At 34.0% G+C, this 14,272-nt stretch overlaps 2 protein-coding genes and 1 non-coding gene across 3 annotated transcripts; all 3 read right to left on the bottom strand.

Annotated features, from left to right (window-relative positions):
• Window positions 1-621: 621 nt before the first annotated feature.
• Window positions 622-6,395, bottom strand: LOC105962549 (coatomer subunit delta). Its single transcript, XM_012986861.2, has 12 exons — window positions 6,256-6,395; window positions 5,872-5,939; window positions 5,731-5,770; window positions 4,516-4,739; window positions 4,027-4,269; window positions 3,758-3,935; window positions 2,792-3,096; window positions 2,466-2,658; window positions 2,222-2,375; window positions 1,366-1,428; window positions 1,172-1,268; window positions 622-967 (listed from the first exon to the last, which is right to left on the bottom strand). The coding sequence occupies exons 2-12, from the start codon at window positions 5,872-5,874 to the stop codon at window positions 878-880; spliced, it is 1,590 nt and encodes a 529-aa protein (XP_012842315.1). The 5' UTR covers window positions 5,875-5,939; window positions 6,256-6,395; the 3' UTR covers window positions 622-877.
• Window positions 6,396-9,005: 2,610 nt separating this feature from the next.
• On the bottom strand, window positions 9,006-12,778 carry LOC105962548 (large ribosomal subunit protein uL3y). The gene is made up of 6 exons (XM_012986860.2): window positions 12,537-12,778; window positions 11,382-11,488; window positions 10,849-10,959; window positions 10,098-10,402; window positions 9,605-10,014; window positions 9,006-9,516 (listed from the first exon to the last, which is right to left on the bottom strand). The coding sequence occupies exons 2-6, from the start codon at window positions 11,464-11,466 to the stop codon at window positions 9,258-9,260; spliced, it is 1,170 nt and encodes a 389-aa protein (XP_012842314.1). The 5' UTR covers window positions 11,467-11,488; window positions 12,537-12,778; the 3' UTR covers window positions 9,006-9,257.
• Window positions 10,604-10,695, bottom strand: LOC148765025 (small nucleolar RNA R32/R81/Z41). The gene has a single exon (XR_016029980.1). It is a non-coding gene; the product is annotated as a small nucleolar RNA R32/R81/Z41 (small nucleolar RNA).
• Window positions 12,779-14,272: the final 1,494 nt, after the last annotated feature.

A 14,272-nucleotide genomic window follows, 5' to 3' on the forward strand; every position in this document is an offset into this window, starting at 1 on the left:
AGTGAAGGGGCTTTTTTTGTAAATATATTTTGTATCACAATAAATGGCCATGTTTTTTTTTTTTTTGATGATTTAATAAATGGCCATGTTGTATTGTTTAGCTTTTTGCTTCACATGACTCTTGTCATTTGGTTCCTTTATGAGAGGAAAAACAATTGTCCTTATATTCAAAATTTTCACCTTTTGGATGTTTTTTTAATGATTAATTGGAAAATGAAAAGCCAAAAAGATCTTGATAAGGTGGATTATCCAAGTATCATATAGTTGCAAACATAAGATTTTGGTTTTCAAACAATTAAAAATTAGGGCAAATTACGACCACCCCAAAGAAAAGGTCAAATTACGAAAAACCTCTTATGTTTGGGTAATTATAACCAGGCACCAGCATTCAACTATGTATTTTCTTATACGTTCGTTCATCCTTACATTGCAAATTTACCTATTGAAAGAAGGGTTCTTTCATACGACAATATAGAGATGTGGGGATTATTGTAATTACCGAAACAATAAAGATTTTTTTTCTTCATAATTTGACATTACCTCACGGTGTTTGCCGTAATTTGCCTTAAAATGGTATTTGCAATTATATAAAATATACAGCAAATCACCTTAAAGAGTAGATTTTCGAATAGTGAGGGCTCATTGGCATATAATTGGCCTATCTCACACAAGCAATATGTAAAATATCATGACATAATTTGAAACATCTCTAACAAAAGAACTCCGATATTCTGCTCGACTTCGGAAAAGAACAAAAAAAGAACAATTACAAAATCATTGTATAACATAACCACAAAACCTGTAATAACTTTTTCGGGGGTCATCAAATAAAAAGGGTAAGCCGAAATGGAAGAAATTCCAATTCCCAGAACAATAATCAGACAACTTGGTAATTTTCAGCTGATAGCAGTGTTCTCTGGGCATACTTGGGGGGATTACCACCTTTCAGGGGCAAAATATTAACAACCTGCAAACGTTGAGATACTTCGATTAACGACTCGTCGGAATTTCTCGTGGAGATGCATGGTAATTAAAAGAAATAAAAATAACTTAGTAGAATGCTCAGCAAAAGTTTGTTGTCGGATTTTTATTATTCCTCCGCAGAATTGTTTACATGACAAAAAGTAACAATGAGAACATATAGGGAGTGAAAGGGAGGACAGAAAAGAACCTTTAGATCACTGAAAGTGCTTGTAGAAGTAAAACGCACAGAAATCGGGAAAAGATCGGATGTATCCACTGCAGGAATAACGAATTCCATAGATCCACTGAAAAGATTCCAATACCCAATCAAAAACCAAATTAGACAACTGTGAAATCAGTCGGTATAAAGGTAGAGTAGAATAACTTGAGTGAGAATTCAACCTGCGGTTTGAGTTATCAATGAGTACAATTGACCACTCCAAGATTGACTTTCTGGGATCATATCTGCAGTTATAAACATTGTAAATGCTTATTTGCAAGTTCAATTGAAAACAAAGTGAAAGGCAAAATATAAAGTACTATGTAACGAACTTTTTAGAAACATACCAAGATTCCTCCTTACGGTAAAACTTAATTCAAACGACACCCAATTAATTACAAGGCAAATTTCTTTAGAGTTTCAAGCTTGTTTCAGCTCACTCTTTTTAGTTTCATTGCGAAGTATTCAGGATTTCATTTGTGATTCAGATTTTCATATTTAACCTCAAGCTGCAGTTTCTTCCGAAGATAATAAATTTACCTATTACTATTAGTATTTCATGTGAAAAAGGGATGAAGAAGGCTAGATGGTTCGAGCTATCAAAATTGCTATTGATAGTGGTTTAAATGTATCAAGTCGGCCTCAACATATTACTGTTCAAGATAATCTAATTTTCTATCGAGATTTAAAAATATATTTGACCGTGGTTTGATTATTAACGGATTGGAGCCCGAACGTTATTTAATCGGAGCCAAAAAAGGGAATCAAGCAATATTAGCTGTTTTTACTATTTGAGTCCAACTCAAACCAAGCTCTTTTATCACCGAACGAAAAATATGCTCAAACTTGATCCTTTACGTTCACAGATATCAAAAGCACGTTTGACAATTGAATCGAGTAGCTTTGGTTATTTTTCACATCTGTCTCTTACTTAAACCAAACAAGAATAAAAGTTTAAACAGAATCCCAACTAAACCTCATTGATGAAATCATAGTGTTATTCATATAACGCAGCGTTAAATGTCAAAATGAACTTACTTCCAATCCCCATCAATCTGTTGTACTTTTGGCGCCTCCCTAAGAGCCGGAAGAGGAATTGAAATCACAACATTTTGCAGATCAAACATTGGTGAAGATTCATATTCCATGTTCACATACGTCTCATTCCCCGAAACAGAAGGCCAGCAGTTAACTACAACAAAAAAGAAGTATGTGAATCAAATCACATTAAGTGTTTGCTGTACATACATGTGATTGTGCGTATGATAAGATCAAAGCTCACTTGATAATGGCACAAGCGACTCATCTGCACTTTGCATTCTCCACTTCAAGAGACTAACACCATCACCTGCCGCACCAATCGGAAATGGCCGATTCGGATCCTTGAGGCCCAAAATATTCTCACCAGAAAACAATTCCTTGTTCATGTTGGGGTGCGTTCTATATTGAATTCCTGGATTACCACCAGTTTCAATCTGAAAAATATCACAGACGACATCAGATAGATTTTTACCAGAACATGAACATAAAATCGAGACTACTTTTCAACACTTTTAGAAGCAGTTCAAAAGGACAAAGGAGCAGAGCCATTGAAGGAATCTAGAGAACCTGAACTTGGATAAGCCCGTCACTGTGGCTAAGTATATGGAGTGCCAAGGTACCCTGCAAATCAAAGTTCCCAATACCACCATCCTGTTTTAGAGTTATGTTAAGCTTTTCTTCAACAGTTAAGGTAACTGGATCACTTGGTAGTGCTGCAGCTGGTTTGGACTGACCGACACTTGGTCTCACATCTTCAACAATAACTTCGCCTTCAGCTTTGAGAGATTCCAAAAATTGGTTGGTCTTCTGGTTTTTCCCTAGCTGCATACCAAGACCCTTGGGTGGAGCTGAAGCAGATGCTTGTGGACGACCTGTTCATAGAAATTCAGAAAGCAACATGTCAGGAAATAGTCACGTGCTATTTCTAATGTATCATTCACTCATGTAGCATCTCAATCAAATCCAATGCCAAAAAGAAAATAATGAGCAACAATTATAATTTGGATCCTTTGACACAATGACTTCCACATTAACAGTTATTATAAAAGACAAACCCAAAAATGTACAACCAAAAGTACTCTACCCTCTATACACTTCGGCCGGACGATGCGGTGAATATTACACTCTCATAAGTACGCTTAAATGGTAAGTATGGCTAGATGATGTCTTATAATGATGCAACATACTCAAAACTAATAAGATCCTCCCACACATTCACAATAATAGAAGCTGTGATCTTTCTCTAAACTGATGAGACAATGTGTAGTCCGGTAGTAGGGTGAATTTTCATTGTTCTATAACTTTATGGACCAGGAGAAGGCCAATACAAAAATATTAAACAATCCCCTCAGCAAAAAGTAAAAGAATAAGAGATACATGCTCTTGAACGGATTTAAATACTCAGATACTGCATAATTTTTCAATATGATATCTATCATCAAGAAAGAACTTCATGCATAGCAATTTTTGAGAAATTAGTGTAGACTATTAACTACCTTTCAATTTTATCAGGTGAAAGTATAAAACACAAACCTTTTGGCTTAGTGGAGAAAGAATCCGCTTCAGTGTTCAGTCCAAAGCCTGTACCACTTCCAAAACCACCAGTATTACTAGATATGCTGGAATCACTGCCAAACCCAGTATCAATTCTTCCAGAACCCATCGATTGCAGAGACATAAATCCTCCTTTCTCACCCCTATTCTTCTCGATCTAGACAAATTTTACACAAAATCAGTTTATCCATGACCCTATAAAATGAAATAGAAGGTAAAAATCATTGGTTGTGCATCAATCAATTTACCCTGCTTTTGTCAATTTCATTAGCCTTGCGCTTCATGACATCCTTGGTTTCATTGATCTTACTTTGTAAGACCAACTTGTGCAATCTCTCTTCGTGACTTTCCATCTCACAGTACTGTTTAACTTGTGCGACAGTGAGATTTTCTTTTTGCCCAAGTGAAATAACTTCATCAAATGCAAAAAGAATCTCAAATGCCATTCTGCCAATGCCCTCTTCGTCTAGGGAATAAGAGTATTCAGGCACCTAGGTACAGTTAGGGAAACAATACCACATTTGATAAAAACATAAAAATTCCACAATGAGTCCCATGGATGGTAGAAGCAAAGTCTTAGTAAAGAAAAAAGCATATACATTTTCTGCTCTAAGCATATAACTAAATACGCAAAACACTGATGGTGAAAGCACGCACACCCAGAGGTGAAAAAGCACAGCTTCTCAGAAGGCATATAAGAAAGGGAAAAACAAATTTGTCAAATAGAAAAAGGATACGAGCTTTGAGAGTAGCCTCAGTGTCTCCAAATCTTCAAGAATGTTGCTCTGTTTAGTTGTAATAAGAAGCAAGTATAGAGTCTCAATTGGCTGATAAACATAACGAACATTTTCAGTCTCGACGTAAGTATGCTGTTTGCCTATTCCAACCAATTTAGGAAAAGCTGCAAGGTATCCCTCAATCCTTATACGAGACATATCAACAAACTGCCTTGAAACAAGTGCTGCAGAAGATAAAAAAATCATATAGTAAACGTGGTCATTTAACTTGTCCAGCTAACAGAATGCAGAAAACATGGTTACAGCAAAGAAAATCATATTTAAATGGACAAATCTACTAACAACTGCAGCATTTTTACAACAATGTGGAAGAGAAATCATGAAAAGTGAACTGCTTTTTTTTTTGTCAAAGTTTTAGAGGAAAAGGTCATTAGTTTAGCAAAATCCTCAAAGCGGAGAAAATAACCAAAGCTAAGAAAGTAATAGTAGCACAATAAAATACGGAACAAGTAAAGTTAATGACAAATTTGTCCTCTAACCCCATATTCAATCACTGAGGTTTAGAAACAAATTTACCTAGCCAAAAAGAAAACCCAAATATATAAATAATAACATTTATTAAGGTTCAATAAATAATAATTTCAAAACCTCCAGTAGCAATCTATCTCAATCGCTGAGAAAGTAAAGAGACAATTAATATCATCCATCATTACTTGGTGCGAAGTTCTGTTGTGAGACCAAATTTTATGCTGATAAGTCATATCATGCATTACCTTATGCAATAAATCAGTCGTGAAATTGCAAATAGAAAAAATCAAAAAAAAAGGAGAGATTTCCACGGCGAACACTATACTGTTGAAACCAATATCAGGTTGAGCAATTTGTTCACTCTTCAAAGTGACAAGTCTCCCGACAATGGACACTAAATTAGAAGTCACACGAAAGGCTTTTAGAAGTTCATTCAAATCAATCTTCATATCATAACAGGGGAATTTCCTGCTTTTAACAACCAACTAGTTTTTACGTCGTGCTCAAATGCCAACTTCATTCAGATATTCTATTGCGTTACTTTTGATCATTTTTCCACCTCATTACAAAGAACAGGCAAAAATGTAAAACCAACTGTATCCCCTACCTAACATAAATAAGCAACCAAACTCAAAATCCACCACATCTAGGTACGTTACTTATAAGAAGTCAACAGTAGGTGCTTACCTTTGCCAGATTTGCTTATAATCGAAGCCGCGAGTACAACCTGCAGCACCGGTTACGAATACAATGGTCAAAAAGCAAAATAAAGACAGAGAAAATGTCAAAAAATTAAGTGAAGAAACAAAAGGGTAAAAGAAATATTACCATCTTGTTGCTCTCAAATTCAACCAAACAGTCACTGATTAAGCAAAATTAATGATTCCCAACAACTCCTGAAATGCCACACAACACAAAATTGAGTTCGGTAATTTATACTTTATATGATCGAAAGAAGAAGATCGAGATCTGAATCATTAAAATAGGGTTTAAATTTTTTTAAAAAATGCAGAAATTGGCCGTTATTGCATCGCAACTGCACAGATTACAGATTTCTACAAAATACGACGTCGTAAAAACATCAAAAACCACGCGGGATTGGAATGCAAACGATAAAACGCATGATTGAAATCGTCGTGATTTTTCGAATTGAACGGATCAAGGAAAACCCAAAATCTCGACAATATGAAAATTAAAAAAAAAATTAATAACCTGATAATTCACCAGATCTGTAGCTAATAGAGCGACGGAGGGAAGAGGAGTAGATTGAAGGCGAAGGCTTGACGACTGGAAAAATGGAAGTGTGAAGTTTGTTCTTGTTTATACTTCGCGGAGTTAAATTAATAAATGGCAAAGGATATAAATATGCAAGCCCATTTTTTAATTAGTTTAAGGTCTCCGACATAAAAATACTAATTTATCCTTCATGTAATTGAAAATCAAATAAAAAACATAAATTATATAAAAAAAAATCAAAAAATCGGTGTTACAACGCTGATTTTGACTTGTAAAGTCGGCGTTGTGTCGCCGATTTGGTTAACAAAAATCGGCATTGTGACGCCGATTTTCGTGTACAAAATCGATCTGGATAAACCGTTTTGAGAAACCAACGAAAACATACAAAAAAATCAATTTCAACCTCAATTTTCTTTTAAAGTCGCCGTTGTGTCGCCGATTTTGTTTTTTTTTTTACATTTTTATTTTTTTATTTTTTGGTCTTGAACAAATTAATAATAGAGTTTGTTTGTACTTGGGTATCATTTATTGATAAGGGTATATTCGTCTTATTTGGTCTTGATGTAATAAAATTAAATTAATTTACGGGCTTGAACTAATAAACTCTTTTATGTAGATTTGAACTAATAAAAAAATGGGCTTGCATATATCCGTCGTCATTAATAAATTTAGTTTTTTTTATAAGGTAGAATTTTTTACGCCGCACTATTTTACTATTTACACTCCCATAATTTATTTTCGATAGACATTTTTTTATATAAAATTATGTAAAATACTTTTTGCACCTTCGTATTTATGGGGAGTTAGATGTTACACTTTTTTTTTAATATAATTATACCTGATTATTTATATTGGGTGAATTTGAACTGTATATTTAATTTTTCTTGTATTTATACAGATCTACTCATTGTATTATAGGGTAAATTACGGCCACCCTGAGGTACGTTAAATTACGAAAAAAAACCCTTGTTTGGGTAATTATAACCATCCCTAATTATGAATCTTCTTACGTGTCAACCCTTGTGGTGTCAAATTTAGGGGAATCTTCTAGATTATGTGGTATATTCTTCAGTTTGTATCATTTTTAACCCATTCGAACTCCACGTATTGAAATAAGATGATCATAAGATGTGTTTCTTGACTTGTAAATATCAGATTGTGTTGCATCAGAAACTGCATTTTTGCACAAAACGAGTACAAACTGAAAAATATTCCATATAATTAAGAAGGTTCTGTTAAATTTGACACCACAATGATGAACATGTAAGAAGATTCATAGTTGAGGCATGTGATTATAATTACTCAAACAAGAGGATTTTTTTCATAATTTAACCATACCTCAGATGTGGCCGTAATTTACCCTTGTATTATATCATGTATAATACTTACCCCAAAACTCAATAGTTAATATTTTTCTTCTTATTATTAAAAATTATGTGAGGGACAAGATTTGAATTCTAGACCTCAACTGTAATAGTAGAGGATAGATAACAACTCTTTTAACGATGGTTGGTCCACACTTAACTTATTTGACTACTAACTATATTATTACTACAAAACGTAGGTTTTCTTACGTGCAGAAAAGCCCAAAATCGTTTGAGACTACTTGCGATTAGTTTTCTCATTCTCCTTTCAGTTTCTCTAGCCTTTCCTTTTTGTTTTTTGTTAATTCTTTTGGATCTCTTACCGGTGAACGAACCGTACCCTAAACACACAAATTTGAACACCTAGATTATATTAGGGCACTTGAGAGAACTAAAACGAGCCCACAACTTCGGGACAAGGGGTGCTCTTATATTTTCTGATTAGAAAAGCGGTACATACCAAGAGTAGCGGTTGTTTACTAAAACACAAGACTCTACTAAGTGGTTATACGATGTATAAACTCTGACATTTGTCCGATAATGAAAGGTCGCAAGGAGGCGTATCAGTTGTTTCTAATGGAAATCCTTGTAAACGACGAAAGTAACTTTAATTGTCGTAAGGTAGTGAAATTTCTTATCTCATAAGCAGGAACCTACACGAATGGTGTGACAAGGACTGTTTAATACCTACTGTATATCGAACCGGTAATTCGGTTAAGTATTTGGTCTTCTTTTTTCCAAAACCCGATCATTCGGCCTCAATTAATTATTTTTATATATTTTTACTTATTATTTTATATATGTAATATTAACATTTATACTATAATTTATTATTTTTTATACTAAAATTATAAAAGTAATTCAAAATTCAACATTCAAAATTTAATTAATTTTTAAAATATATTTAATAAAATTTCGATAATTCACAATTTACCGATCCGAACCATACATGTCGGTACAGTAAACGATATGAATTTTGGCGGGGGCTGAATTTTAGGTGGTTTTTACCAAAATTGTCTTTAATACAAAATAACCCCTACAAAAGAAACCTCTATTTTCTTTTCTTTTTTTATAAAGATACATATTTTTAAAAATTTAAATTTTGATTTATTATACTTAACTGTACATTTGAATTTACAGTTTTATTTGAATTGAATAAACATGAGTTTTTTACTCAAATACTCAATGTTTTCAAATTTCAACTAGGATCTCTAATAAAAAAAAATTATTAAATAGTTTCTATATTAATAATAGATACATCTTTTTCCTTAATTATGATGAAAGATTTAATTTTTCAAATGAAACTTGGCATTTAGGTACCTAATATGTCATCTTCTTCTTTGATTATAGTTTTTACACAAATTTATTAATATAAACTGAAATTTAAATTTAAAAAAAAAAATTACAAGTAAATAAATCAGATCAACAAGGCTTATTATGTAAGCATAACAAGATCTCAGATATGCAATAAAATGCAGAATAACAATCCCACCAAAAAGGTAAAATATTAACCAAGAAAACAAAAACATCTTCATATTTCGGAACTTCGAAAACATAAAAAACAAAATTGAATCGACAAAATATCTCCGATGCCACAACACAACAATATTTGCTTCAAGCCTTGACTCTTCCGTAAAACTTGGCCTTCTCATCCATAGTCTGGAAGCGACCATGGCCGAATTTCGAAGAAGTATCGATAAACTTGAGCTTAATATCCTCCAACGCAACCCTAGAAGTCTGGTTCAACAAAGTCTGCCTCAACGTAACGACGCGCTTCTTGGGGCCCACACAGCATCCCTTGATCAACAAATAGTCGTCCTTCACCACCCCATAGTGCGGGAACCCTCCCATCGGAGTAATATCCTTTTCAGTCCTGTATATATATAATCATCACCATATTAGAAAACACAAATAATTTTTTTTGAAATTACTAACTTAAAAAATCAATTTCCGATACCGACCTATCAAACTCAGTCATGGCATTATGAGTTTCTTGACCAGTCTTCCCCAGCTTGTAAATCTTCTTGTTCATCTCAGTCCTGTGATGGTACCCATTTTGCCCAGCTCTTGCGACAGTGAACGAAACCCTAGCAGGATGCCATGCACCAATACACGCAACTTTGCGGAGCCCACGGTGGGTCTTTCTTGGAAGGCGTGTGACACCCCAACGTGTCACCACACCCTCGTAACCCTTACCCTTTGTCACTCCAATAATGTCAATCATTTCATCCTTCTGGAAAACTGCATCGATTGGAACCTGCTTCTCGAAAAAGCTGCACGCAAAGTCAACCTTCTTTGAAATGTCGCCTCCGTTGACTTGAATCTCCATCAAGTGGGCTTTCTTCTGCTTCAGCCCTTTCATCTTACGAATCTGAAATTGAAATTATGAATAAGTGACGTACAATAAGAGAGGAACAATATATTCTATTAATTTGTTTCGGTATGAAAAAAGACCTGTGTGTGAGCCAAAACACGAATCACGGTGCAGTATTTCTTCATTTTCTCGAGCTGGGATTGCATGTCTTTTTTCCCTTCTTCAGTGTCGAACTTCTTAGAGTATTTGGTGAAGGCCTTCTTTTTCGACTTGCACCAGTTTTTGTAGAACCTTCTCTTGATTTCTTCGCTGAGATGTTGAGCCCAGACAGTGTTCAGACAACGGAGACCCCTTGGTGTTTTGACGTACCCCACAACTCCAACAACAATCATTGGTGGGGTTTCTATTATGGTTACAGCCTCACAGGTCTCTTTCTTGTGAAGCTCTGAACAAGACAACGGTAAGAAAATAAATAACCTTACCCACAAACATTTCAATATACAATGGAAGCAACACTAAACTATTACCCTCAAATAAATTCAAGAAATATCAGAACTCTAGAAATAGTTTTTTTCAAACACGTAAAATAAATTCAAGAAATATCAGAACTCTAGAAATAGTTTTTTTCGAAAAGTTTTTTATTGGAGGACGAATCAGAAAGAACGTAGCGAAGTGAAAGATTTGCAGATCAGATGGAATTCACCATCACCGTTTAATCACTATTCATCACTTTCATCCTCCATATCGATTTTCAAAGGTGAAACGAGTCAATTAGATAATATGTAGCTTATAATATCCCTTTTCCTTAGAAGCATTACAGTAAAGTAAAGACCAATATAAAACATAATTGATTAAAACAGCAAAGAGGAAAGAAAAAAAAAGAGAACTTACTCGACCCAGGTTTCTCGACCTCACGAACAATATGTGTCATCCCAGCTTTGTATCCGAGGAAAGCAGTCAATCTGCAAGCTTTTGTGGGATCATCTTTTGGGAAAGCCTTCACTGTATAAATCAAACACAGAACAAAATATCACGATAAACGCTTTGGACAAGCACACACACTGATAATACGATGAAGCAAAATAGAAAACGGCAAAAAAAAGATCATCAACAACTACGAAAATAATTGATCATCAGTACAAACGCAGGGAGTAAAAAGTCAAATTTCAAATATAAAGCTAACTGATCTACTTGAACAATTATCCGAAAGAGTAGATGCCTTGCTTATTAGCTGAACTAAAGAAATCACTACTAGTTCTCAAATATGTAATCTAATTTTTCTTAGCATTTAAGAAAATATATATGTATATGTTTAACTTTATTGAGATACAGAAGTATACTGTTTGATTCGACTACGCATATCAGACAAATAATAGATGCAAGTAAAACTTGTCCTAACATTAACAACAAACAAAAAAACAGACCTTTTCCTCTATGACGAGCAGCCCTTTTCCGAGGAAGAAACCCCAAAGAACCGTGCCTCGGGTGCTCAAACTTACGATGAGACATTCTTACTCAAATACAGTTAACTCTGCAAAATTATTAAATTTCAATACATATTTATATAACAATAATAAAAAAACATGTAACCATTTCAACGATTCAACTTAATACATCATTTCATAAATTGAGTTTTGTGATAAACTATGTATGTATATATACAAACACATATACATACAACTCTTGAAACTCTTTACATATAACAGCTAATCAAAAGCACAATTAAAATAATAGTTTCTTCAATCTCGAAAACACAAGCTAAAAAAATCAAATGCCACGAATAGCAAAAACTGGATCACAGTGTATTTATGTATATGCGTATATATACAAAACTCTATACACTCTTTACATCACAATTAAAAAGAAAAGGTTTTTCGATCTCGAAAACAAAAGTCCAAAACATCGAATGCCACGACTAGAGAAAACACGGATCACCGCCAAATTCAATGCGAACGAAATGAAATGCTCCCAAAACCAAAGGCCTATGGAATGATTTACCAAACCAAATCTCTAGCTCATTAGTTTTCCATTCGAAACACCCCGAAAATCTAGGGCATTTGCAGAAAGAGCTGTTTCGAGACTCCAGCCTTGATTAAATTTTTATTAAGATTATTCGAGGGAGTGCATTTCAATCATCGCAAAGAAAATGGAGGTGATCAACAGCATTTAAACCAGAACAAGACATACACAAAAATTACAAAAAAAAAAAAAAAAAACCATTTTTATTTTTTTATTTTAATCCAAAAACACAGAAAAATCTAAAAAAAAAATTAACAATCTGTAATTCACATCAAATATCAGCAAATCAGTCAAAATTCATTTATTTCAACATAATTCTGAAAAAAAATAAGAACCAAACCGAAACGAATACGATGAAAAAAACACAGAAAAATCTATTAAAAAAATGAACAAAGACTGTACTTCAAATCAAATATCAGCAGATTAGTTAAAATTGAATTAATTCAACATAATACTGAAAAATTAGAACCAATCAGAAATGAATACGATGAAAACACAATATACAGATCTGTACATGACATTTTCGTATCAACTCGGCAGATGTAATTTGAGTATACTACCTGAGAGCCGCAACGGAAATTGGCACTTGCTTCTAAACCCTAGAATTGTATACCGATGGGTGTTCGTTGTCCTTGTTTATATAAGATTAGTCGGAGAGTGAACGGCTGAGATCAATTGAGACTTTGATTTTCAGCCGCAGGATATTATCGTTGAATCTAGGGTTTCCGTCTCCGCCGCTACGTGGAGTATTGGGCCGGAGAAGGCCCGTTTGTTGGTGGTGTTGTATTTATTGTATTAACACTTTTGCTCTTATCGTTGGGCCTAAGTGTGCATTTATATTTTTTAGTCTAAAATCCGAAATCAGAAACTCGAAAACTCGAATTTATATATATATATATATATATATATATATATATAGATGAAAGAATATAAAAATTGGAATTTTGCAAAGTCATACTAGAAAATGGTCAAAATAACATATAAAACTGGAACGACATTCGTAAAACTGAAACAACAAATAACATTTCAGATACTTAAATGTATTGTACTATAAATATATTTAGGGATGGCAACGTGGCGGGTTTTGCAATCCTCGTCCCTGTGCCGTCTCTAGAATTCCCTCCCCGTATACGTCAAAATTCCCGATTTCTATGAATTAGTATCCCTGAACCCGCCACGTAAAATCCCCTCAGGTACTCGGGTTTTGCAATCCTCGTCCCTGTGCCGACTCTAGAATTCCCTCCCCGTATACGTCAAAATTCCCGATTTCTATGAATTAGTATCCCTGAACCCGCCACGTAAAATCCCCTTAGGTACTCGCCCTGCAAAAACCCCAATTTGTTTTTCTTTTTTTTTTTCTTTTTGTTTTTTAATAAAAATGTAATATACTAATAATTTAAAGACTTATTTCAACAAACAAATCAACAAAGTGCAAATTTAATTTCAAATCTAATACAAAAATTTCATAAATTAAACATATGCATCACATTTTAACATAATAATTAATAAATATTTATAAATAATATACGCGGTCGAGTCTACGTGGCATGTACATATACACTCGTCTCCGTCACCATCCCCATCCTCATCCGCGGTCGAACTTCTTTTGTTAATTCTCATTCTCGCCCCATATTTTTTCGAGCCAGATAATACCCAAGAATTTCAGGTTGAAGCGAGGGGGGGCAAATTGCCATGCCTAAATATATTATGATTAAGGGGTAAATTACAACAACCATTCCCCTGAGGTATGGTCAATTTACGAAAAAACTCATTTTGTTTGGATAATTACATCTACCCCCCATAGCTATGATTTTTTCTTACACTTTCATCCATATAGTTTCAAATTCAACATAATCATCTAGATTTCGTGAAATGTGCTTTAGTTTGTACTCATTTTGTGTAAACTTACAGTTTCTGATGCACCACAATCTGATATATACAAGTTTAAAACACATATTTGATCATCTTGCTTCAAATTGTAGAGTTCGGATAGGATAAATCGGGTACAAAAGTGATAATAATCCATACAATCTCGAAAATTTCACTAAATTTGAAACCGCAAGGGTGGACATGTAAAAAGATTTATAGTTGAGGGGTGGTTGTTATTATCCAGACAAGAGGGATTTTTTTTGTAATTTAACCATACCTCAGGGGTGATTGTAATTTACCCATAATTAAGTTATGAATAGGGGTGAGCATAAAAACTGAAAAACCGAAAAACCGAACCGAAAAACCGAAAAACCGAGCCGTTTTAAATCGTACCGAATAGCAAACCGCATGTACGGTTTTTTATTTT

Source organism: Erythranthe guttata, chromosome 14 (assembly GCF_056151865.1).
Source record: "Erythranthe guttata isolate IM_541 chromosome 14, IM_541, whole genome shotgun sequence".
NCBI classification, from domain to species: Eukaryota; Viridiplantae; Streptophyta; class Magnoliopsida; order Lamiales; family Phrymaceae; genus Erythranthe; species Erythranthe guttata.

Bases quoted from the DNA above. Each gene is read 5' to 3' on its own strand.
- LOC105962549 (XM_012986861.2), bottom strand. The intron at 4,270-4,515 runs GTATCCTTTTTC...AACTGTACCTAG, and splicing joins TGAGGCTACTCTCAAAGCTC to GTGCCTGAATACTCTTATTC. The intron at 3,097-3,757 runs GTTTGTGTTTTA...TTCTATGAACAG, and splicing joins TTTCTCCACTAAGCCAAAAG to GTCGTCCACAAGCATCTGCT.
- LOC105962548 (XM_012986860.2), bottom strand. From the start codon at position 11,466: ATGTCTCATCGTAAGTTTGAGCACCCGAGGCACGGTTCTTTGGGGTTT. The intron at 10,403-10,848 runs GTAAGTTCTCTT...TGTCTTGTTCAG, and splicing joins GGTCGAGAAACCTGGGTCGA to AGCTTCACAAGAAAGAGACC. The intron at 9,517-9,604 runs GTCGGTATCGGA...ATATATATACAG, and splicing joins GCCATGACTGAGTTTGATAG to GACTGAAAAGGATATTACTC.